This window comes from Hypanus sabinus, unplaced genomic scaffold, assembly GCF_030144855.1.
Source record: "Hypanus sabinus isolate sHypSab1 unplaced genomic scaffold, sHypSab1.hap1 scaffold_941, whole genome shotgun sequence".
In the NCBI taxonomy this organism is placed as follows: domain Eukaryota; kingdom Metazoa; phylum Chordata; class Chondrichthyes; order Myliobatiformes; family Dasyatidae; genus Hypanus; species Hypanus sabinus.
Genome location: NW_026781795.1, coordinates 140,916 through 166,518, shown reverse-complemented (window position 1 = coordinate 166,518; position 25,603 = coordinate 140,916). Strand labels below are relative to the sequence as shown.

General features: G+C 53.7%; 1 protein-coding gene across 1 annotated transcript in view; it reads left to right on the top strand.

The window, feature by feature from the left end:
- The window catches only part of LOC132390520 (FACT complex subunit SSRP1-like), a 112,751-nt gene that overhangs the window by 7,535 nt on the left and 79,613 nt on the right, over positions 1 to 25,603 (top strand). The window contains exons 3-9 of the mRNA XM_059963137.1: positions 15,999 to 16,104; positions 16,494 to 16,684; positions 18,517 to 18,747; positions 19,971 to 20,074; positions 21,969 to 22,097; positions 24,198 to 24,419; positions 24,692 to 24,764. Of these exons, the coding sequence (XP_059819120.1) occupies positions 15,999 to 16,104; positions 16,494 to 16,684; positions 18,517 to 18,747; positions 19,971 to 20,074; positions 21,969 to 22,097; positions 24,198 to 24,419; positions 24,692 to 24,764 (1,056 nt within the window). The remainder of the gene's footprint in view (positions 1 to 15,998; positions 16,105 to 16,493; positions 16,685 to 18,516; positions 18,748 to 19,970; positions 20,075 to 21,968; positions 22,098 to 24,197; positions 24,420 to 24,691; positions 24,765 to 25,603) is intronic.

Sequence of the window (25,603 nt, the reverse complement as noted above, 5' to 3'; positions counted from 1 at the left end):
GATGTGGAGAGGGTGTTTCCTGTAGTGGGGGAGTCTAGGACCAGAGGACACAGATAGAGTGGATGTGGAGAGGACGTTTCCTGTAGTGGGGGAGTCTAGGACCAGAGGACACAGATAGAGTGGATGTGGAGAGGATGTTTCCTGTAGTGGGGGAGTCTAGGACCAGAGGACACAGATAGAGTGGATGTGGAGAGGATGTTTCCTGTACTGGGGGAGTCTAGGACCAGAGGACACAGATAGAGTGGATGTGGAGAGGATGTTTCCTATAGTGGGGGAGTCTAGGACCAGAGGACACAGATAGAGTGGATGTGGAGAGGATGTTTCCTGTAGTGGGGGAGTCGAGGACCAGAGGACACAGATAGAGTGGATGTGGAGAGGGTGTTTCCTGTAGTGGGGGAGTCTAGGACCAGAGGACACAGATAGAGTGGATGTGGAGAGGATGTTTCCTGTAGTGGGGGAGTCTGGGACCAGAGGACACAGATAGAGTGGATGTGGAGAGGATGTTTTCTATAGTGGGGGAGTCTAGGACCAGAGGACACAGATAGAGTGGATGTGGAGAGGATGTTTCCTGTAATGGGGGAGTCCAGGACCAGAGGACACAGATAGAGTGGATGTGGAGAGGATGTTTCCTATAGTGGGGGAGTCTAGGACCAGAGGACACAGATAGAGTGGATGTGGAGAGGATGTTTCCTGTAGTGGGGAAGTCTAGGACCAGAGGACACAGATAGAGTGGATGTGGAGAGGGTGTTTCCTGTAGTGGGGGAGTCTAGGACCAGAGGACACAGATAGAGTGGATGTGGAGAGGATGTTTCCTGTAGTGGGGGAGTCTGGGACCAGAGGACACAGATAGAGTGGATGTGGAGAGGATGTTTTCTATAGTGGGGGAGTCTAGGACCAGAGGACACAGATAGAGTGGATGTGGAGAGGATGTTTCCTATAGTGGGGGAGTCTAGGACCAGAGGACACAGATAGAGTGGATGTGGAGAGGATGTTTCCTGTAGTGGGGAAGTCTAGGACCAGAGGACACAGATAGAGTGGATGTGGAGAGGGTGTTTCCTGTAGTGGGGGAGTCTAGGACCAGAGGACACAGATAGAGTGGATGTGGAGAGGATGTTTCCTGTAGTGAGGGAGTCTAGGACCAGAGGACACAGATAGAGTGGATGTGGAGAGGGTGTTTCCTGTAGTGGGGGAGTCTAGGACCAGAGGACACAGATAGAGTGGATGTGGAGAGGACGTTTCCTGTAGTGGGGGAGTCTAGGACCAGAGGACACAGATAGAGTGGATGTGGAGAGGATGTTTCCTGTAGTGGGGGAGTCTAGGACCAGAGGACACAGATAGAGTGGATGTGGAGAGGATGTTTCCTGTACTGGGGGAGTCTAGGACCAGAGGACACAGATAGAGTGGATGTGGAGAGGATGTTTCCTGTAGTGAGGGAGTCTAGGACCAGAGGACACAGATACAGTGGATGTGGAGAGGGTGTTTCCTGTAGTGGGGGAGTCTAGGACCAGAGGACACAGATAGAGTGGATGTGGAGAGGATGTTTTCTATAGTGGGGGAGTCTAAGACCAGAGGACACAGATAGAGTGGATGTGGAGAGGATGTTTCCTATAGTGGGGGAGTCTAGGACCAGAGGACACAGATAGAGTGGATGTGGAGAGGATGTTTCCTGTAGTGGGGAAGTCTAGGACCAGAGGACACAGATAGAGTGGATGTGGAGAGGGTGTTTCCTGTAGTGGGGGAGTCTAGGACCAGAGGACACAGATAGAGTGGATGTGGAGAGGACGTTTCCTGTAGTGGGGGAGTCTAGGACCAGAGGACACAGATAGAGTGGATGTGGAGAGGATGTTTCCTGTAGTGGGGGAGTCTAGGACCAGAGGACACAGATAGAGTGGATGTGGAGAGGATGTTTCCTGTACTGGGGGAGTCTAGGACCAGAGGACACAGATAGAGTGGATGTGGAGAGGATGTTTCCTGTAGTGAGGGAGTCTAGGACCAGAGGACACAGATAGAGTGGATGTGGAGAGGGTGTTTCCTGTAGTGGGGGAGTCTAGGACCAGAGGACACAGATAGAGTGGATGTGGAGAGGATGTTTCCTGTAGTGGGGGAGTCTAGGACCAGAGGACACAGATAGAGTGGATGTGGAGAGGATGTTTCCTGTAGTGAGGGAGTCTAGGACCAGAGGACACAGATAGAGTGGATGTGGAGAGGGTGTTTCCTGTAGTGGGGGAGTCTAGGACCAGAGGACACAGATAGAGTGGATGTGGAGAGGACGTTTCCTGTAGTGGGGGAGTCTAGGACCAGAGGACACAGATAGAGTGGATGTGGAGAGGATGTTTCCTGTAGTGGGGGAGTCTAGGACCAGAGGACACAGATAGAGTGGATGTGGAGAGGATGTTTCCTGTACTGGGGGAGTCTAGGACCAGAGGACACAGGTAGAGTGGATGTGGAGAGGATGTTTCCTATAGTGGGGGAGTCTAGGACCAGAGGACACAGATAGAGTGGATGTGGAGAGGATGTTTCCTGTAGTGGGGGAGTCGAGGACCAGAGGACACAGATAGAGTGGATGTGGAGAGGGTGTTTCCTGTAGTGGGGGAGTCTAGGACCAGAGGACACAGATAGAGTGGATGTGGAGAGGATGTTTCCTGTAGTGGGGGAGTCTGGGACCAGAGGACACAGATAGAGTGGATGTGGAGAGGATGTTTTCTATAGTGGGGGAGTCTAGGACCAGAGGACACAGATAGAGTGGATGTGGAGAGGATGTTTCCTGTAATGGGGGAGTCCAGGACCAGAGGACACAGATAGAGTGGATGTGGAGAGGATGTTTTCTATAGTGGGGGAGTCTAGGACCAGAGGACACAGATAGAGTGGATGTGGAGAGGATGTTTCCTATAGTGGGGGAGTCTAGGACCAGAGGACACAGATAGAGTGGATGTGGAGAGGATGTTTCCTGTAGTGGGGAAGTCTAGGACCAGAGGACACAGATAGAGTGGATGTGGAGAGGGTGTTTCCTGTAGTGGGGGAGTCTAGGACCAGAGGACACAGATAGAGTGGATGTGGAGAGGACGTTTCCTGTAGTGGGGGAGTCTAGGACCAGAGGACACAGATAGAGTGGATGTGGAGAGGATGTTTCCTGTAGTGGGGGAGTCTAGGACCAGAGGACACAGATAGAGTGGATGTGGAGAGGATGTTTCCTGTACTGGGGGAGTCTAGGACCAGAGGACACAGATAGAGTGGATGTGGAGAGGATGTTTCCTGTAGTGAGGGAGTCTAGGACCAGAGGACACAGATAGAGTGGATGTGGAGAGGGTGTTTCCTGTAGTGGGGGAGTCTAGGACCAGAGGACACAGATAGAGTGGATGTGGAGAGGACGTTTCCTGTAGTGGGGGAGTCTAGGACCAGAGGACACAGATAGAGTGGATGTGGAGAGGATGTTTCCTGTAGTGGGGGAGTCTAGGACCAGAGGACACAGATAGAGTGGATGTGGAGAGGATGTTTCCTGTACTGGGGGAGTCTAGGACCAGAGGACACAGATAGAGTGGATGTGGAGAGGATGTTTCCTATAGTGGGGGAGTCTAGGACCAGAGGACACAGATAGAGTGGATGTGGAGAGGATGTTTCCTGTAGTGGGGGAGTCGAGGACCAGAGGACACAGATAGAGTGGATGTGGAGAGGGTGTTTCCTGTAGTGGGGGAGTCTAGGACCAGAGGACACAGATAGAGTGGATGTGGAGAGGATGTTTCCTGTAGTGGGGGAGTCTGGGACCAGAGGACACAGATAGAGTGGATGTGGAGAGGATGTTTTCTATAGTGGGGGAGTCTAGGACCAGAGGACACAGATAGAGTGGATGTGGAGAGGATGTTTCCTGTAATGGGGGAGTCCAGGACCAGAGGACACAGATAGAGTGGATGTGGAGAGGATGTTTCCTATAGTGGGGGAGTCTAGGACCAGAGGACACAGATAGAGTGGATGTGGAGAGGATGTTTCCTGTAGTGGGGAAGTCTAGGACCAGAGGACACAGATAGAGTGGATGTGGAGAGGGTGTTTCCTGTAGTGGGGGAGTCTAGGACCAGAGGACACAGATAGAGTGGATGTGGAGAGGATGTTTCCTGTAGTGGGGGAGTCTGGGACCAGAGGACACAGATAGAGTGGATGTGGAGAGGATGTTTTCTATAGTGGGGGAGTCTAGGACCAGAGGACACAGATAGAGTGGATGTGGAGAGGATGTTTCCTATAGTGGGGGAGTCTAGGACCAGAGGACACAGATAGAGTGGATGTGGAGAGGATGTTTCCTGTAGTGGGGGAGTCTGGGACCAGAGGACACAGATAGAGTGGATGTGGAGAGGATGTTTTCTATAGTGGGGGAGTCTAGGACCAGAGGACACAGATAGAGTGGATGTGGAGAGGATGTTTCCTGTAATGGGGGAGTCCAGGACCAGAGGACACAGATAGAGTGGATGTGGAGAGGATGTTTCCTGTACTGGGGGAGTCTAGGACCAGAGGACACAGATAGAGTGGATGTGGAGAGGATGTTTCCTGTAGTGAGGGAGTCTAGGACCAGAGGACACAGATAGAGTGGATGTGGAGAGGGTGTTTCCTGTAGTGGGGGAGTCTAGGACCAGAGGACACAGATAGAGTGGATGTGGAGAGGACGTTTCCTGTAGTGGGGGAGTCTAGGACCAGAGGACACAGATAGAGTGGATGTGGAGAGGATGTTTCCTGTAGTGGGGGAGTCTAGGACCAGAGGACACAGATAGAGTGGATGTGGAGAGGATGTTTCCTGTACTGGGGGAGTCTAGGACCAGAGGACACAGATAGAGTGGATGTGGAGAGGATGTTTCCTATAGTGGGGGAGTCTAGGACCAGAGGACACAGATAGAGTGGATGTGGAGAGGATGTTTCCTGTAGTGGGGGAGTCGAGGACCAGAGGACACAGATAGAGTGGATGTGGAGAGGGTGTTTCCTGTAGTGGGGGAGTCTAGGACCAGAGGACACAGATAGAGTGGATGTGGAGAGGATGTTTCCTGTAGTGGGGGAGTCTGGGACCAGAGGACACAGATAGAGTGGATGTGGAGAGGATGTTTTCTATAGTGGGGGAGTCTAGGACCAGAGGACACAGATAGAGTGGATGTGGAGAGGATGTTTCCTGTAATGGGGGAGTCCAGGACCAGAGGACACAGATAGAGTGGATGTGGAGAGGATGTTTCCTATAGTGGGGGAGTCTAGGACCAGAGGACACAGATAGAGTGGATGTGGAGAGGATGTTTCCTGTAGTGGGGAAGTCTAGGACCAGAGGACACAGATAGAGTGGATGTGGAGAGGGTGTTTCCTGTAGTGGGGGAGTCTAGGACCAGAGGACACAGATAGAGTGGATGTGGAGAGGATGTTTCCTGTAGTGGGGGAGTCTGGGACCAGAGGACACAGATAGAGTGGATGTGGAGAGGATGTTTTCTATAGTGGGGGAGTCTAGGACCAGAGGACACAGATAGAGTGGATGTGGAGAGGATGTTTCCTATAGTGGGGGAGTCTAGGACCAGAGGACACAGATAGAGTGGATGTGGAGAGGATGTTTCCTGTAGTGGGGAAGTCTAGGACCAGAGGACACAGATAGAGTGGATGTGGAGAGGGTGTTTCCTGTAGTGGGGGAGTCTAGGACCAGAGGACACAGATAGAGTGGATGTGGAGAGGATGTTTCCTGTAGTGAGGGAGTCTAGGACCAGAGGACACAGATAGAGTGGATGTGGAGAGGGTGTTTCCTGTAGTGGGGGAGTCTAGGACCAGAGGACACAGATAGAGTGGATGTGGAGAGGACGTTTCCTGTAGTGGGGGAGTCTAGGACCAGAGGACACAGATAGAGTGGATGTGGAGAGGATGTTTCCTGTAGTGGGGGAGTCTAGGACCAGAGGACACAGATAGAGTGGATGTGGAGAGGATGTTTCCTGTACTGGGGGAGTCTAGGACCAGAGGACACAGATAGAGTGGATGTGGAGAGGATGTTTCCTGTAGTGAGGGAGTCTAGGACCAGAGGACACAGATACAGTGGATGTGGAGAGGGTGTTTCCTGTAGTGGGGGAGTCTAGGACCAGAGGACACAGATAGAGTGGATGTGGAGAGGATGTTTTCTATAGTGGGGGAGTCTAAGACCAGAGGACACAGATAGAGTGGATGTGGAGAGGATGTTTCCTATAGTGGGGGAGTCTAGGACCAGAGGACACAGATAGAGTGGATGTGGAGAGGATGTTTCCTGTAGTGGGGAAGTCTAGGACCAGAGGACACAGATAGAGTGGATGTGGAGAGGGTGTTTCCTGTAGTGGGGGAGTCTAGGACCAGAGGACACAGATAGAGTGGATGTGGAGAGGACGTTTCCTGTAGTGGGGGAGTCTAGGACCAGAGGACACAGATAGAGTGGATGTGGAGAGGATGTTTCCTGTAGTGGGGGAGTCTAGGACCAGAGGACACAGATAGAGTGGATGTGGAGAGGATGTTTCCTGTACTGGGGGAGTCTAGGACCAGAGGACACAGATAGAGTGGATGTGGAGAGGATGTTTCCTGTAGTGAGGGAGTCTAGGACCAGAGGACACAGATAGAGTGGATGTGGAGAGGGTGTTTCCTGTAGTGGGGGAGTCTAGGACCAGAGGACACAGATAGAGTGGATGTGGAGAGGACGTTTCCTGTAGTGGGGGAGTCTAGGACCAGAGGACACAGATAGAGTGGATGTGGAGAGGATGTTTCCTGTAGTGGGGGAGTCTAGGACCAGAGGACACAGATAGAGTGGATGTGGAGAGGATGTTTCCTGTACTGGGGGAGTCTAGGACCAGAGGACACAGATAGAGTGGATGTGGAGAGGATGTTTCCTGTAGTGGGGGAGTCTAGGACCAGAGGACACAGATAGAGTGGATGTGGAGAGGATGTTTCCTGTACTGGGGGAGTCTAGGACCAGAGGACACAGATACAGTGGATGTGGAGAGGATGTTTCCTGTAGTGGGGGAGTCTAGGACCAGAGGACACAGATAGAGTGGATGTGGAGAGGATGTTTCCTGTACTGGGGGAGTCTAGGACCAGAGGACACAGATACAGTGGATGTGGAGAGGATGTTTCCTGTAGTGGGGGAGTCTAGGACCAGAGGACACAGATAGAGTGGATGTGGAGAGGATGTTTCCTATAGTGGGGGAGTCTAGGACCAGAGGACACAGATAGAGTGGATGTGGAGAGGATGTTTCCTGTAGTGGGGGAGTCTAGGACCAGAGGACACAGATAGAGTGGATGTGGAGACGATGTTTCCTGTAGTGGGGGAGTCTAGGACCAGAGGACACTGACAGAGTGGATGTGGAGAGGATGTTTCCTATAGTGGGGGAGTCTAGGACCAGAGGACACAGATAGAGTGAATGTGGAGAGGATGTTTCCTGTACTGGGGGGAGTAGAGGGCCAGAGGGGATAGATAGAGTGGATGCGGAGAGGATGTTTCCTGTAGTGGGGGAGTCTAGGACCAGAGGACACAGATAGAGTGGATGTGGAGAGGATGTTTCCTGTAGTGGGGGAGTCTGGGACCAGAGGACACAGATAGAGTGGATGTGGAGAGGATGATTCCTATAGTGGGGGAGTCTAGGACCAGAGGACTCAGATAGAGTGGATGTGGAAAGGATGTTTCCTGTGGTGGGGGAGTCTAGGACCAGAGGACACAGATAGAGTGGATGTGGAGAGGATGTTTCCTGTAGTGGGGGAGTCTAGGACCAGAGGACACAGATAGAGTGGATGTGGAGAGGATGTTTCCTGTAGTGGGGGAGTCTAGGACCAGAGGACACAGATAGAGTGGATGTGGAGAGGATGTTTCCTGTAGTGGTGGAGTCTAGGACCAGAGGACACAGATAGAGTGGATGTGGAGAGGATGTTTCCTGTAGTGGGGGAGTCTAGGACCAGAGGACACAGATAGAGTGGATGTGGAGAGGATGTTTCCTATAGTGGGGGAGTCTAGGACCAGAGGACTCAGATAGAGTGGATGTGGAGAGGATGTTTACTGTGGTGGGGGAGTCTAGGACCAGAGGACACAGATAGAGTGGATGTGGAGAGGATGTTTCCTATAATGGGGGAGTCTAGGACCAGAGGACACAGATAGAGTGGATGTGGAGAGGATGTTTCCTATAGTGGGGAGTCTAGGACCAAAGGACACAGATAGAGTGGATGTGGAGAGGATGATTCCTGTAGTGGGGGAGTCTAGGACCAGAGGACACAGATAGAGTGGATGTGGAGAGGATGTTTCCTGTAGTGGGGGAGTCTAGGACCAGAGGACACAGATAGAGTGGATGTGGAGAGGATGTTTCTTGTAGTGGGGGAGTCTCGGACCAGAGGACACTGATAGAGTGGATGTGGAGAGGATGTTTCTTGTAGTGGGGGAGTCTAGGACCAGAGGACTCAGATAGAGTGGATGTGGAAAGGATGTTTCCTGTGGTGGGGGAGTCTAGGACCAGAGGACACAGATAGAGTGGATGTGGAGAGGATGTTTCTTGTAGTGGGGAGTCTAGGACCAAAGGACACAGATAGAGTGGATGTGGAGAGGATGTTTCCTATAGTGGGGGAGTCTAGGACCAGAGGACACAGATAGAGTGGATGTGGAAGGATGTTTCCTACAGTGGGGCAGTCTAGGACCAGAGGACACAGATAGAGTGGATGTGGAGAGGATGTTTCCTATAGTGGGGGAGTCTAGGACCAGAGGACACAGATAGAGTGGATGTGGAGAGGATGTTTACTGTGGTGGGGGAGTCTAGGACCAGAGGACACAGATAGAGTGGATGTGGAGAGGATGTTTCCTATAATGGGGGAGTCTAGGACCAGAGGACACAGATACAGTGGATGTGGAGAGGATGTTTCCTGTAGTGGGGGAGTCTAGGACCAGAGGACACAGATAGAGTGGATGTGGAGAGGATGTTTCCTGTACTGGGGGAGTCTAGGACCAGAGGACACAGATACAGTGGATGTGGAGAGGATGTTTCCTGTAGTGGGGGAGTCTAGGACCAGAGGACACAGATAGAGTGGATGTGGAGAGGATGTTTCCTATAGTGGGGGAGTCTAGGACCAGAGGACACAGATAGAGTGGATGTGGAGAGGATGTTTCCTGTAGTGGGGGAGTCTAGGACCAGAGGACACAGATAGAGTGGATGTGGAGACGATGTTTCCTGTAGTGGGGGAGTCTAGGACCAGAGGACACTGACAGAGTGGATGTGGAGAGGATGTTTCCTATAGTGGGGGAGTCTAGGACCAGAGGACACAGATAGAGTGAATGTGGAGAGGATGTTTCCTGTACTGGGGGGAGTAGAGGGCCAGAGGGGATAGATAGAGTGGATGCGGAGAGGATGTTTCCTGTAGTGGGGGAGTCTAGGACCAGAGGACACAGATAGAGTGGATGTGGAGAGGATGTTTCCTGTAGTGGGGGAGTCTGGGACCAGAGGACACAGATAGAGTGGATGTGGAGAGGATGATTCCTATAGTGGGGGAGTCTAGGACCAGAGGACTCAGATAGAGTGGATGTGGAAAGGATGTTTCCTGTGGTGGGGGAGTCTAGGACCAGAGGACACAGATAGAGTGGATGTGGAGAGGATGTTTCCTGTAGTGGGGGAGTCTAGGACCAGAGGACACAGATAGAGTGGATGTGGAGAGGATGTTTCCTGTAGTGGGGGAGTCTAGGACCAGAGGACACAGATAGAGTGGATGTGGAGAGGATGTTTCCTATAGTGGGGGAGTCTAGGACCAGAGGACACAGATAGAGTGGATGTGGAGAGGATGTTTCCTGTAGTGGTGGAGTCTAGGACCAGAGGACACAGATAGAGTGGATGTGGAGAGGATGTTTCCTGTAGTGGGGGAGTCTAGGACCAGAGGACACAGATAGAGTGGATGTGGAGAGGATGTTTCCTATAGTGGGGGAGTCTAGGACCAGAGGACTCAGATAGAGTGGATGTGGAGAGGATGTTTACTGTGGTGGGGGAGTCTAGGACCAGAGGACACAGATAGAGTGGATGTGGAGAGGATGTTTCCTATAATGGGGGAGTCTAGGACCAGAGGACACAGATAGAGTGGATGTGGAGAGGATGTTTCCTATAGTGGGGAGTCTAGGACCAAAGGACACAGATAGAGTGGATGTGGAGAGGATGATTCCTGTAGTGGGGGAGTCTAGGACCAGAGGACACAGATAGAGTGGATGTGGAGAGGATGTTTCCTGTAGTGGGGGAGTCTAGGACCAGAGGACACAGATAGAGTGGATGTGGAGAGGATGTTTCTTGTAGTGGGGGAGTCTCGGACCAGAGGACACTGATAGAGTGGATGTGGAGAGGATGTTTCTTGTAGTGGGGGAGTCTAGGACCAGAGGACTCAGATAGAGTGGATGTGGAAAGGATGTTTCCTGTGGTGGGGGAGTCTAGGACCAGAGGACACAGATAGAGTGGATGTGGAGAGGATGTTTCTTGTAGTGGGGAGTCTAGGACCAAAGGACACAGATAGAGTGGATGTGGAGAGGATGTTTCCTATAGTGGGGGAGTCTAGGACCAGAGGACACAGATAGAGTGGATGTGGAAGGATGTTTCCTACAGTGGGGCAGTCTAGGACCAGAGGACACAGATAGAGTGGATGCGGAGAGGATGTTTCCTATAATGGGGGAGTCTAGGACCAGAGGACACAGATAGAGTGGATGTGGAGAGGATGTTTCCTATAGTGGGGGAGTCCAGGACCAGAGGACACAGATAGAGTGGATGTGGAGAGGATGTTTCCTATAATGGGGGAGTCTAGGCCCAGAGGACACAGATAGAGTGGATGTGGAGAGGATGTTTCCTGTAGTGGGGGAGTCTAGGCCCAGAGGACACAGATAGAGTGGATGTGGAGAGGATGTTTCCTATAATGGGGGAGTCTAGGCCCAGAGGACACAGATAGAGTGGATGTGGAGAGGATGTTTCCTGTAGTGGGGGAGTCTAGGCCCAGAGGACACAGATAGAGTGGATGTGGAGAGGATGTTTCTAGTAGTGGGGGAGTCTAGGACCAGAGGACACAGATAGAGTGGATGTGGAGAGGATGATTCCTGTAGTGGGGGAGTCTAGGACCAGAGGACACAGATAGAGTGGATGTGGAGAGGATGTTTCCTGTAGTGAGGGAGTCTAGGACCAGAGGACACAGATAGAGTGGATGTGGAGAGGATGTTTCCTATAGTGGGGGAGTCTAGGACCAAAGGACACAGATAGAGTGGATGTGGAGAGGATGTTTCCTATAGTGGGGGAGTCTAGGACCAGAGGACACAGATAGAGTGGATGTGGAAGGATGTTTCCTACAGTGGGGCAGTCTAGGACCAGAGGACACAGATAGAGTGGATGTGGAGAGGATGTTTCCTATAATGGGGGAGTCTAGGACCAGAGGACACAGATAGAGTGGATGTGGAGAGGATGTTTCCTATAGTGGGGGAGTCCAGGACCAGAGGACACAGATAGAGTGGATGTGGAGAGGATGTTTCCTATAATGGGGGAGTCTAGGCCCAGAGGACACAGATAGAGTGGATGTGGAGAGGATGTTTCCTGTAGTGGGGGAGTCTAGGCCCAGAGGACACAGATAGAGTGGATGTGGAGAGGATGTTTCCTATAATGGGGGAGTCTAGGCCCAGAGGACACAGATAGAGTGGATGTGGAGAGGATGTTTCCTGTAGTGGGGGAGTCTAGGCCCAGAGGACACAGATAGAGTGGATGTGGAGAGGATGTTTCTAGTAGTGGGGGAGTGTAGGACCAGAGGACACAGATAGAGTGGATGTGGAGAGGATGATTCCTGTAGTGGGGGAGTCTAGGACCAGAGGACACAGATAGAGTGGATGTGGAGAGGATGTTTCCTGTAGTGAGGGAGTCTAGGACCAGAGGACACAGATAGAGTGGATGTGGAGAGGATGTTTCCTATAGTGGGGGAGTCTAGGACCAGAGGACACAGATAGAGTGGATGTGGAGAGGATGTTTCCTGTAGTGAGGGAGTCTAGGACTGGAGGACACAGATAGAGTGGATGTGGAAGGATGTTTCCTACAGTGGGGCAGTCTAGGACCAGAGGACACAGATAGAGTGGATGTGGAGAGGATGTTTCCTATAATGGGGGAGTCTAGGACCAGAGGACACAGATAGAGTGGATGTGGAGAGGATGTTTCCTATAGTGGGGGAGTCCAGGACCAGAGGACACAGATAGAGTGGATGTGGAGAGGATGTTTCCTATAATGGGGGAGTCTAGGCCCAGAGGACACAGATAGAGTGGATGTGGAGAGGATGTTTCCTGTAGTGGGGGAGTCTAGGCCCAGAGGACACAGATAGAGTGGATGTGGAGAGGATGTTTCCTATAATGGGGGAGTCTAGGCCCAGAGGACACAGATAGAGTGGATGTGGAGAGGATGTTTCCTGTAGTGGGGGAGTCTAGGCCCAGAGGACACAGATAGAGTGGATGTGGAGAGGATGTTTCTTGTAGTGGGGGAGTCTAGGACCAGAGGACACAGATAGAGTGGATGTGGAGAGGATGATTCCTGTAGTGGGGGAGTCTAGGACCAGAGGACACAGATAGAGTGGATGTGGAGAGGATGTTTCCTGTAGTGAGGGAGTCTAGGACCAGAGGACACAGATAGAGTGGATGTGGAGAGGATGTTTCCTATAGTGGGGGAGTCTAGGACCAGAGGACACAGATAGAGTGGATATGGAGAGGATGTTTCCTGTAGTGAGGGAGTCTAGGACCAGAGGACACAGACAGAGTGGATGTGGAGAGGATGTTTCCTGTAGTGAGGGAGTCTAGGACCAGAGGACACAGATAGCGTGGATGTGGAGAGGATGTTTCCTATAGTGGGGGAGTCTAGGACCAGAGGACACAGATAGAGTGGATGTGGAGAGGATGTTTCCTATAGTGGGGGAGTCTAGGACCAGAGGACACAGATAGAGTGGATGTGGAGAGGATGTTTCCTATAGTGGGGGAGTCTAGGACCAGAGGACACAGGTAGAGTGGATGTGGAGAGGATGTTTCCTGTAGTGGGGGAGTCTAGGACCAGAGGACACAGACAGAGTGGATATGGAGAGGATGTTTCCTATAGTGGGGGAGTCTAGGACCAGGGGACACAGATAGAGTGGATGTGGAGAGGATGTTTCCTGTAGCGGGGGAGTCTAGGACCAGAGGACACAGATAGAGTGGATGTGGAGAGGATGTTTTCTATAATGGGGAAGTCTAGGCCCAGAGGACACAGATAGAGTGGATGTGGAGAGGATGTTTCCTATAGTGGGGGAGTCTAGGACCAGAGGACACAGATAGAGTGGATGTGGAGAGGATGTTTCCTGTAGTGAGGGAGTCTAGGACTGGAGGACACAGATAGAGTGGATGTGGAAGGATGTTTCCTACAGTGGGGCAGTCTAGGACCAGAGGACACAGATAGAGTGGATGTGGAGAGGATGTTTCCTATAATGGGGGAGTCTAGGACCAGAGGACACAGATAGAGTGGATGTGGAGAGGATGTTTCCTATAGTGGGGGAGTCCAGGACCAGAGTACACAGATAGAGTGGATGTGGAGAGGATGTTTCCTATAATGGGGGAGTCTAGGCCCAGAGGACACAGATAGAGTGGATGTGGAGAGGATGTTTCCTGTAGTGGGGGAGTCTAGGCCCAGAGGACACTGATAGAGTGGATGTGGAGAGGATGTTTCCTGTAGTGGGGGAGTCTAGGCCCAGAGGACACAGATAGAGTGGATGTGGAGAGGATGTTTCTTGTAGTGGGGTAGTCTAGGACCAGAGGACACAGATAGAGTGGATGTGGAGAGGTTGATTCCTGTAGTGGGGGAGTCTAGGACCAGAGGACACAGATAGAGTGGATGTGGAGAGGATGTTTCCTATAGTGGGGGAGTCTAGGACCAGAGGACACAGATAGAGTGGATGTGGAGAGGATGTTTCCTGTAGTGAGGGAGTCTAGGACCAGAGGACACAGACAGAGTGGATGTGGAGAGGATGTTTCCTGTAGTGAGGGAGTCTAGGACCAGAGGACACAGATAGAGTGGATGTGGAGAGGATGTTTCCTATAGTGGGGGAGTCTAGGACCAGAGGACACAGATAGAGTGGATGTGGAGAGGATGTTTCCTATAGTGGGGGAGTCTAGGACCAGAGGACACAGATAGAGTGGATGTGGAGAGGATGTTTCCTATAGTGGGGGAGTCTAGGACCAGAGGACACAGGTAGAGTGGATGTGGAGAGGATGTTTCCTGTAGTGGGGGAGTCTAGGACCAGGGGACACAGATAGAGTGGATGTGGAGAGGATGTTTCCTATAGTGGGGGAGTCTAGGACCAGAGGACACAGGTAGAGTGGATGTGGAGAGGATGTTTCCTGTAGTGGGGGAGTCTAGGACCAGAGGACACAGACAGAGTGGATATGGAGAGGATGTTTCCTATAGTGGGGGAGTCTAGGACCAGGGGACACAGATAGAGTGGATGTGGAGAGGATGTTTCCTGTAGCGGGGGAGTCTAGGACCAGAGGACACAGATAGAGTGGATGTGGAGAGGATGTTTCCTATAATGGGGAAGTCTAGGCCCAGAGGACACAGATAGAGTGGATGTGGAGAGGATGTTTCCTGTAGTGGGGGAGTCTAGGCCCAGAGGACACAGATAGAGTGGATGTGGAGAGGATGTTTCCTATAATGGGGGAGTCTAGGCCCAGAGGACAGAGATAGAGTGGATGTGGAGAGGATGTTTCCTATAGTGGGGGAGTCTAGGACCAGAGGACACAGATAGAGTGGATGTGAAGAGGATGTTTCCTGTAGTGGGGGAGTCTAGGACCAGAGGTCACAGATAGAGTGGATGTGGAGAGGATGTTTCCGAGAGTGGGTGAGTCTAGGACCAGAGGACACAGATAGAGTGGATGTGGAGAGGATGTTTCCTATAGTGGGGGAGTCTAGGACCAGAGGACACAGATAGAGTGGATGTGGAGAGGATGTTTCCTATAGTGGGGGAGTCTAGGACCAGAGGACACAGATAGAGTGGATGTGGAGAGGATGTTTCCTATAGTGGGGGAGTCTCGGACCAGAGGTCACAGATAGTGTGGATGTGGAGAGGATGTTTCCTGTAGTGGGTGAGTCCAGGACCAGGGGACACAGATAGAGTGGATGTGGAGAGGATGTTTCCTGTAGTGGGGGAGTCTAGGACCACAGATAGAGTGGATGTGGAGAGGATGTTTCCTGTAGTGGGGGAGTCTAGGACAAAAGGACACAGATAGAGTGGATGTGGAGAGGATGTTTCCTGTAGTGGGGGAGTCGAGGACCAGAGGACACAGATAGAGTGGATGTGGAGAGGATGTTTCCTGTAGTGGGGGAGTCTAGGACCACAGATAGAGTGGATGTGGAGAGGATGTTTCCTGTAGTGGGGGAGTCTAGGACAAAAGGACACAGATAGAGTGGATGTGGAGAGGATGTTTCCTGTAGTGGGGGAGTCTAGGACCAGAGGACACAGATAGAGTGGATGTGGAGAGGATGTTTCCTGTAGTGGGGGAGTCTAGGACCACAGATAGAGTGGATGAGGAGAGGATGTTTCCTGTAGTGGGGGAGTCTATGACCAGAGGACACAGATAGAGTGGATGTGGAGAGGATGTTTCCTATAGTGGGGGAGTCTAGGACCAGAGGACACAGATAGAGTGGATGTGGAGAGGATGTTTCCTGTAGTGGGGGAGTCTATGACCAGAGGACACAGATAGAGTGGATGTGGAGAGGATGTTTCCTGTAGTGGGGAGTCTAGGACAAAAGGACACTGCTGCAGAATAAGGTATTTCTTCAGCTAGAGGATGGTGAATCTCTGGAGTTCATTGCCACAGGCGGGTGTGGAAGACGAGGCATCGGGTATAAGGACAGATTTTTAATGAGTCAGGGTGTCAAAGGTTCTGGGGAGAAGGCAGAAGGGTGAGGTTGAGAGGGAGCGTGGAATTTGCAACGTTAAATGTCCAAAATCCAAATTCTGATCCTGCGTCTCATGGTCGTCTCCCGTCACAGGATTTTGACCGGATGTCGGAGTTTTTCCGGAGCAATTACCAGCTGGAGCTGCAGGAGAAGGACTTGTGTGTGAAGGGTTGGAACTGGGGTACCGCACGTTTCAGCGGTAAGTGGGTGGGGGGAGAGGGGGTGACGGATGGGAGACAGGTGTGTGTGTGTGGGAGTGAGGCATGTTTCAGCGTTAAGACGGGGACGGGTAAGGGTGGGGGTGACAGACGTGTGTGTGTGTGAAGGGTTGGAACTGGGGTACTGCACGTTTCAGCGGTAACTGGGTGGGGGGAGAGGGGGTGACGGATGGGAGACAGGTGTGTGTGTGTGGGGGTGAAGCATGTTTCAGCGTTAAGACAGGGACGGGATTGACGAACGGGAGACAGACATGTCTGTGTGAAGGGTTGGAACTGGAGACGGGGGAGTAGGGAGAGGTTGGTGGGAGACGGAGGGTGAAATGTTTGGGACGGGGAGTGCCGTTTCTGGAATCCGACTCTCCCCCCGCAGGGCAGCTGCTGTCGTTTGACATCGGCGACCAGACGGCCTTCGAGATCCCCCTGACCAATGTCTCACAGTGCACCACGGGCAAGAACGAGGTGACGCTGGAGTTCCACCAGAGTGACGACGCGCAGGTCTCCCTCATGGAGGTTCGCTTCTACGTCCCCCCCTCGCAGGAGGACGGCGCGGACCCCGTCGAGGTGAGGTGCACGGAGGGAGGGAGTAGGCGGAGGTGTGGGGGGAGCAGGAGGTTGGACATGACAGAGGAATTGGACTTGGCTGGGCTGTCAGGTAGCAAATGCAGTTTAATTCACACAAGTTCTGAAAGGGCAGATCGAATTTCACAGTGAACGGTGGGACCCTGGGGACGGAGCTCAGGGTACAGGAACAGAGTTCTCTGAGACTGGAGTCACAGGTAGACGGGGACCCTGGGGAGTGTTGTAGATCAGAGGGACCTCGGGGTAGAGGGACACAGTTCTCTGAAAGTGGAGTCACAGGGAGACGGGGACCCTGGGGAGTGTTGTAGATCAGAGGGACCTCGGGGTAGAGGGACACAGTTCTGTGAAAGTGGAGTCACAGGTAGACGGGGACCCTGGGGAGTGTTGTAGATCAGAGGGACCTCGGGGTACAGGGACACAGTTCTCTGAAAGTGGAGTCACAGGTAGACGGGGACCCTGGGGAGTGTTGTAGATCAGAGGGACCTTGGGGTTGAGGGACACAGTTCTCTGAAAGTGGAGTCACAGGGAGACGGGGACCCTGGGGAGTGTTGTAGATCAGAGGGACCTTGGGGTAGAGGGACACAGTTCTCTGAAAGTGGAGTCACAGGTAGACGGGACAGTGAGGAAGGTGTTTGTCACGCTGGCCTTCGTCAGCCAGGACACCGAGTACAGGAGTCGGGAGATCAAGTCACAGTTGTACGAGACGTCGGTGAGGCTGCACTTGGAGTACGGTGTTCGGTTTTGGTCGCCCTGCTGTGGGAAAGATGCCATCGAGCTGGAAAGAGTGCGGAGGGAGATTTACGAGGATGTCACCAGGACTCGAGGGACTGGGTTACGGAGAGAGGTCGGGCAGGTTGGGACATTATTCCCTGGAGCGTAGGGGTGACCTGACGGAGGTGTGTAAAACCACGAGGGGCACAGATAGGGTGAATGAACACAGACTTTTCCCCAGGGTCAGGGAACCAAGAACCATAGGGCACAGGCTGAAGGTGAGGGAAAAGAGATTTCATAGGGGGCCTGAGCGGAAACTTTATCTCGCAGACAGTCCATCTATGGAATGAGTTGCCAGAGGAAGTGGTCGAGGCAGGTACATTAACGACACTTGGACAGAGACACGGATAGGAAAGGTTTAGAGGGATACGAGTGGTCCGTCTGTGGAAGGAGCTGCCGGAGGAAGTGGTCGAGGCGGGTACATTAACCACACTCGGACAGGGACACGGATAGGAAAGGTTCAGAGGGATACGGGTGGTCCGTCTGTGGAAGGAGCTGCCGGAGGAAGTGGTCGAGGCGGGTACATTAACGACACTCGGACAGGGACACGGATAGGAAAGGTTTAGAGGGATATGGGTGGTCCGTCTGTGGAAGGACCTGCCGGAGGAAGTGGTCGAGGCGGGTACATTAACGACACTCCGACAGGGACACGGATAGGAAAGGTTTAGAGGGATACGGGTGGTCCGTCTGTGGAAGGAGCTGCCGGAGGAAGTGGTCGAGGCAGGTACATTAACGACACTCGGACAGGGACTCGGATAGGAAAGGTTCAGAGGGATATGGGTGGTCCGTCTGTGGAAGAGCTGCCGGAGGAAGTGGTCGAGGCAGGTACATTAACGACACTCGGACAGGGACACGGATAGGAAAGGTTTATACATGAAGAGGGATGTGGGACGGGCTAAGATGGCAAATTATTGTTGCTGGAAAACACTTGGGACAAAGAGCCTGTGTCTGTGTCTCACTGAATGAGAGAACTGCACTGCTGCAGAGGGATGATGAGATCTCTTTTCCTCTCCTCTGTCACTCTTGGCATTCTCTTCCCCCAGGCCTTCTCCCAGAATGTCCTGTCACAGGCCGACATAATCCAGGCGACGGGTGACGCCCTCTGCATCTTCCGGGAGCTGCAGTGCCTGACCCCTCGCGGCCGGTACGACATTCGGATCTACCCTACCTTCCTGCATCTCCATGGAAAGACCTTTGACTACAAGATCCCCTACACAACCGTCCTTCGCCTCTTCCTGCTCCCGCACAAGGACCAGAGGCAGATGTTCTTCGTGGTGAGTCTGGGGTCAGACACAGAGTGAATCTCCCTCCACACCGTCCCATCACACACTCCCGGGGTCAGACAGAGTGAATCTCCCTCTGCACCGTCCCATCACACACTCCCGTGGTCAGACACAGAGTGAATCTCCCTCCTCACCGTCCCGTCACACACTCCCGGGGTCAGACACAGAGTGAATCTCCCTCCACACCGTCCCATCACACCCTCCCGGGGTCAGACACAGAGTGAATTTCCCTCCGCACCGTCCCATCACACACTCCTGGGGTCAGACAGAGTGAATCTCCCTCTGCACCGTCCCATCACACACTCCCGGGGTCAGACACAGAGTGAATCTCCCTCCACACCGTCCAATCACACACTCCTGGGGTCAGACACAGAGTGAATCTCCCTCCGCACCGTCCCATCACACACTCCCGGGGTCAGACACAGAGTGAATCTCCCTCCACACCGTCCCATCACACACTCCCGGGGTCAGACACAGAGTGAATCTCCCTCCACACCGTCCAATCACACACTCCTGGGGTCAGACACAGAGTGATTCTCCCTCCGCACCGTCCCATCACACACTCCCGGGGTCAGACACACAGTGAATCTCCCTCCACCCCGTCCCATCACACACTCCCGGGGTCAGACACAGAGTGAATCTCCCTCCTCACCGTCCCATCACACACTCCCGGGGTCAGACCCAGAGTGAATCTCCCTCCTCACCGTCCCATCACACACTCCTGGGGTCAGACACAGAGTGAATCTCCCTCCACACACTCCCGGGGTCAGACACAGAGTGAATCTCCCTCCACACCGTCCCATCACACACTCCCGGGGTCAGACACAGAGTGAATCTCCCTCCGCACCGTCCAATCACACACTCCTGGGGTCAGACACAGAGTGAAACTCCCTCCACACCGTCCCATCACACACTCCCGGGGTCGGACACAGAGTGAATCTCCCTCCTCACCGTCCCATCACACACTCCCGTGGTCAGACAGTGAGTGAAACTCCCTCCACACCGTCCCATCACATACTCCCGGGGTCAGACATAGAGTGAATCTCCCTCCACACCATCCCATCACACACTCCCGGGGTCAGACACAGAGTGAATCTCCCTCCACACCGTCCCATCACACACTCCCGGGGTCAGACACAGAGTGAATCTCCCTCCGCACCGTCCCATCACACACTCCCGGTGTCAGTGATCTTATCGGCTTCCTTGCATTACAGATCAGCCTGGATCCTCCAATCAAACAAGGGCAGACACGGTACCACTTCCTGATCCTGCTTTTCTCCAAGGATGATGAGCTGAGTCTGACACTGAACATGAGCGAGTGAGTGGGTGACGGGTTTAACACAGGGGTAGGACACACACCGTGAACGGTGGGGAGTGTCGAGGGACGGGGGGACCTCGGCGTACGAGGGTAGGACACACACCGTGAACGGTGGGGAGTGTCGAGGGACGGGGGGACCTCGGTGTACGAGGGTAGGACACACACCGTGAACGGTGGGGAGTGTCGCGGGACAGGGGGACCTCGGTGTACGAGGGTAGGACACACACCGTGAACGGTGGGGAGTGTCGCGGGACGGGGGGACCTCGGTGTACGAGGGTAGGACACGCACCGTGAACGGTGGGGAGTGTCGAGGGACAGGGGGATCTCGGCGTACGAGGGTAGGACACACACCGTGAACGGTGGGGAGTGTCGCGGGACGGGGGGACCTCGGTGTACGAGGGTAGGACATGCACCGTGAACGGTGGGGAGTGTCGAGGGACAGGGGGATCTCGGCGTACGAGGGTAGGACACACACCGTGAACGGTGGGGAGTGTCGCGGGACGGGGGGACCTCGGTGTACGAGGGTAGGACACGCACCGTGAACGGTGGGGAGTGTCGAGGGACAGGGGGATCTCGGCGTACGAGGGTAGGACACACACCGTGAACGGTGGGGAGTGTCGCGGGACGGGGGGATCTCGGCGTACGAGGGTAGGACACGCACCGTGAACGGTGGAGAGTGTCGAGGGACGGGGGGACCTCGGCGTACGAGGGTAGGACACACACCGTGAACGGTGGGGAGTGTCGAGGGACAGGGGGACCTCGGCGTACGAGGGTAGGACACGCATCGTGAATGGTGTGGAGTGTCGAGGGACGGGGGGACCTCGGCGTACGAGGGTAGGACACGCACCGTGAACGGTGGGGAGTGTCGAGGGACGAGGGGACCTCGGCGTACGAGGGTAGGACACGCACCGTGAATGGTGGGGAGTGTCGAGGGACTGGGGGACCTCGGCGTACGAGGGTAGGACACGCACTGTGAACGGTGTGGAGAGTCGAGGGACAGGGGGACCTCGGTGTCGGAGGGTGGGGGACACACTGTGAACGGTGGGGATTGTCGAGGGTGGGGGAGATTATGAAGGATGCCATTGAGCTGGGAAAAGTGCAGTGTGTGATTTAATAAGGGACCCAAAGGCAATTTTTTCCAGTCAGAGGGTGGTCCATCTATGGAACCAGCTGCCAGAGGAAGTGGTCGAGGCAGGTACATTAACGACACTCGGACAGGGACACGGATAGGAAAGGTTTAGAGGGATTCGGGTGGTCCGTCTGTGGAAGGAGCTGCCGGAGGAAGTGGTCGAGGCAGGTACATTAACGACGCTCGGACAGGGACACGGATAGGAAAGGTTTAGAGGGATACGGGTGGTCCGTAGGTGGAAGGAGCTGCCGGAGGAAGTGGTCGAGGCGGGTACATTAACGACACTCGGACAGGGACACGGATAGGAAAGGTTTAGAGAGATACGGGTGGTCCGTCTGTGGAAGGAGCTGCCGGAGGAAGTGGTCGAGGCAGGTACATTAACGACACTCGGACAGGGACACGGATAGGAAAGGTTTAGAGGGATACGGGTGGTCCGTCTATGGAAGGAGCTGCCGGAGGAAGTGGTCGAGGCAGGTACATTAACGCCACTCGGACAGGGACACGGATAGGAAAGGTTTAGAGGGATACGGGTGGTCCGTCTGTGGAAGGAGCTGCCGGAGGAAGTGGTCGGGGCAGGTACATTAACGACACTCGGACAGGGAGACGGATAGGAAAGGTTTAGAGAGATACAGGCCACACGTGGGCTGAAAGGACTGGCTGAGCTGTCCACAATAGACTAAATTTGATCTGGAGGGCCGGTGTCTGTGGGGTGGGGGGGACGGATATTTGTTTCAAGAACTCTGACGGCCCCACTTCCTTTCCCAGAGAGGAGGTGGCGAAGAAGTTCGATGGGAAGCTGACCCGGGATATGGCAGGCCCCCTGTACGAGGTGGTCAGTCGCATCATGAAGTCCCTGGTCAGCCGCAAGATCACTGTGCCCGGTAACTTTGTGGGGTGAGTGATGGGGCGGGGGATCACGCTGACGAGGGTCTGGCTGTATGCGGGAGCAGTGCCTCGTGGGAGGCTGACACGACCGTCTGTTGCCGACGTGTGATGAAGACATTTTGACTGGGGGCAAGGTCGTCCGGAGCAGAAAGCTGTGCTGACACTTCGACAGGGATCAAACTACCCTTTCCTCGCTCATTTAACTTTCAAAAATCTCCCAATCCATCTAACACAAGGTGTCGGGGTAGAGATGCATCTCTACCAAAGTAGGTGAGAGACTCTCAATCCCTCAGCTAGCCTAGAGGTGAAGTGTAGCTCCTGCTTTGCCCCCGATCGGGTTGTACGAGCGGCCCGTGCAGACTAAATAATTCGCCCTCTGTCACCCCGGGGTGTTCGGTGTAAACCACCGTTCTGATTTAAATAATTCGCCCTCTGTCACCCCGGGGTGTTTGGTGTAACCCACCTTTCTGATTTAAATAATTCGCCCTCTGTCACCCCGGGGTGTTTGGTGTAACCCACCGTTCTGATTTAAATAATTCGCCCTCTGTCACCCCGGGGTGTTTGGTGTAACCCACCGTTCTGATTTAAATAATTCGCCCTCTGTCACCCCGGGGTGTTTGGTGTAACCCACCGTTCTGATTTAAATAATTCGCCCTCTGTCACCCCGGGGTGTTTGGTGTAACCCACCTTTCTGATTTAAACAATTCGCCCTCTGTCACCCCGGGGTGTTTGGTGTAACCCACCGTTCTGATTTAAATAATTCGCCCTCTGTCACCCCGGGGTGTTTGGTGTAACCCACCGTTCTGATTTAAATAATTCGCCCTCTGTCACCCCGGGGTGTTTGGTGTAACCCACCGTTCTGATTTAAATAATTCGCCCTCTGTCACCCCGGGGTGTTTGGTGTAACCCACCGTTCTGATTTAAATAATTCGCCCTCTGTCACCCCGGGGTGTTTGGTGTAACCCACCGTTCTGATTTAAATAATTCGCCCTCTGTCACCCCGGGGTGTTTGGTGTAACCCACCTTTCTGATTTAAATAATTCGCCCTCTGTCACCCCGGGGTGTTCGGTGTAAACCACCGTTCTGATTTAAATAATTCGCCCTCTGTCACCCCGGGGTGTTTGGTGTAACCCACCTTTCTGATTTAAATAATTTCTCTGGTGAGGGCAGCTGCACAGCTGATGGGGAAGAAGATCACGGCTGCCCTCAGAGGGGGACAGAATGGAGGGCTTGTCAGACCTGCAGTAGCCACCAGGACATCGAGGAATGGATAGACAACAGACAGTAGGTGCAGGAGTAGGCCATTCGGCCCTTCTAGCCAGCACCGCCATTCACTGTGATCACGGCTGATCATTCACAATCAGTACCCCGTTCCTGCCCTCTCCCCATATCCCTCGACCCCGCTATCTATAAGAGCTCTACCTAACTCTCTCTTGAATGCATCCAGAGACTTGGCCTCCACTGCCTTCTGGGACAGAGCATTCCACATATCCACCACTCTCTGGGTGAAAAAGTTTTTCCTCAACTCCGTTCTAAATGGCCTACCGCTTATTCTTAAACTGTGGCCTCTGGTTCTGGACTCACCCATCAGCAGGAACATGCTTCCTGCCACCAGCGTGTCCAATCCCTTCTTAATCTTATTTGTCTCAATCAGATCTCCTCTCATCCTTCTAAATTCCAGTGTGTACAAGCCCAGTCGCTCCAATCTTTCAACATTTGACAGTCCCGCCATCCCGGGAATTAACCTCATGAAACTACGCTGCACTCCCTCAATAGCAAGAATGTCCTTCCTCAGATTTGGAGACCAGAACTGCACACAATACTCCAGGTGGGGTATCACCAGGGCCCTGTACAACTGCAGAAGGACCTCTTTACTCCTGTACTCAATTCCTCTTGTTATAAAGGCCAGCATGCCATTAGCTTTCTTCACTGCCTGCTGTACCTGCGTGCTTGCTTTCATTGATTGATGTACTTGTTGTACATCTCGTAGTACTTCCCCTAACCCTAACTTGACTCCATTTTGATAGTAGTCTAAATAGGCAGAGGGATTTACTTGTTATGACCTGTGACAACCCCTTCGGCTCACTCTGGCTGTGCCTCTCCCCGCAGCAACTCAGGCGCGCACTGCATCAGCTGCTCGTACAAGGCCAGCTCGGGCCTGCTGTACCCGCTGGAGCGCGGCTTCATCTACGTTCACAAGCCGCCCGTCCACATTCGCTTCGACGAGATCTCCCACGTCAACTTTGCCCGCGGCACCACCACCACCCGTTCCTTCGACTTCGAGATCGAGACCAAGCAGGGGGGCCTGTACACCTTCAGCAGCATCGAGAGGTGAGGGGCGGGAAGGAGAGATGCAGGGGAAAGGGGCAGGGAGTGGGGAGGCAAGGGAGACGGACAGCGAGGAGCAGGAGGAAGGGGGGGGGGGGGATGGCGAGGTCGGACGATTCAGAAATACCGCAGGGTAGAGGGAAGGAGCGCTGGGGACGGGCGATGGGACAGGGTGGAGGTGGAGACGGTTCTCCCCCTGGGCTGGGGCTCACTCAGCAGTCCAGGTGCGTTGGTGATGGTAATCCCCCCCTCTCTGTCCCTCTTCTTCGCATTAGGGAGGAGTACGGCAAGCTGTTTGACTTTGTCAACGCCAAAAAGCTGAACATTAAAAACAGAGGCATGAAGGAGGTGAGTGGAGGAACTGGGCATCACCCTCTCCTCTCTCTCTCTCTCTATCTATCTCTCTCCCCTCACTCTCTCTATCTTCAACGTCTGACTTCCCTCTGACATCTTCAGATACTTGCCCCTTGTATAAGGCTTTTGTGTCCTGGGACAAAGTCTCTGACACGAAATTTGCCCCTACAAACTTGTACACCTCCAACAAGCTACCTCTCGCCCTCCTTCGCTCCAGAGACTCGCTCGCTCGACCTCTCCTCTTAGGACGTGCCCTCTAATCCAGGCAGCGTCCTGGTCAATCTCCTCAGCACCCTCTCTAATCCAGGCAGCGTCCTGGTCAATCTCCTCTGCACCCTCTCTAATCCAGGCAACATCCTGGTCAATCTCCTCTGCACCCTCTCTAATCCAGGCAGCGTCCTGGTCAATCTCCTCAGCACCCTCTCTAATCCAGGCAGCGTCCTGGTCAATCTCCTCTGCACCCTCTCTAATCCAGGCAGCGTCCTGGTCAATCTCCTCTGCACCCTCTCTAATCCAGGCAGCGTCCTGGTCAATCTCCTCTGCACCCTCTCTAATCCAGGCAGCATCCTGGTCAATCTCCTCTGCACCCTCTCTAATCCAGGCAGCATCCTGGTCCATCTCCTCTGCACCCTCTCTAATCCAGGCAGCGTCCTGGTCAATCTCCTCTGCACCCTCTCTAATCCAGGCAGCATCCTGGTCACTCTCCTCTGCACCCTCTCTAATCCAGGCAGCATCCTGGTCAATCTCCTCTGCACCCTCTCTAATCCAGGCAGCATCCTGGTCAATCTCCTCTACACCTTCTCTAATCCAGGCAGCGTCCTGGTCAATCTCCT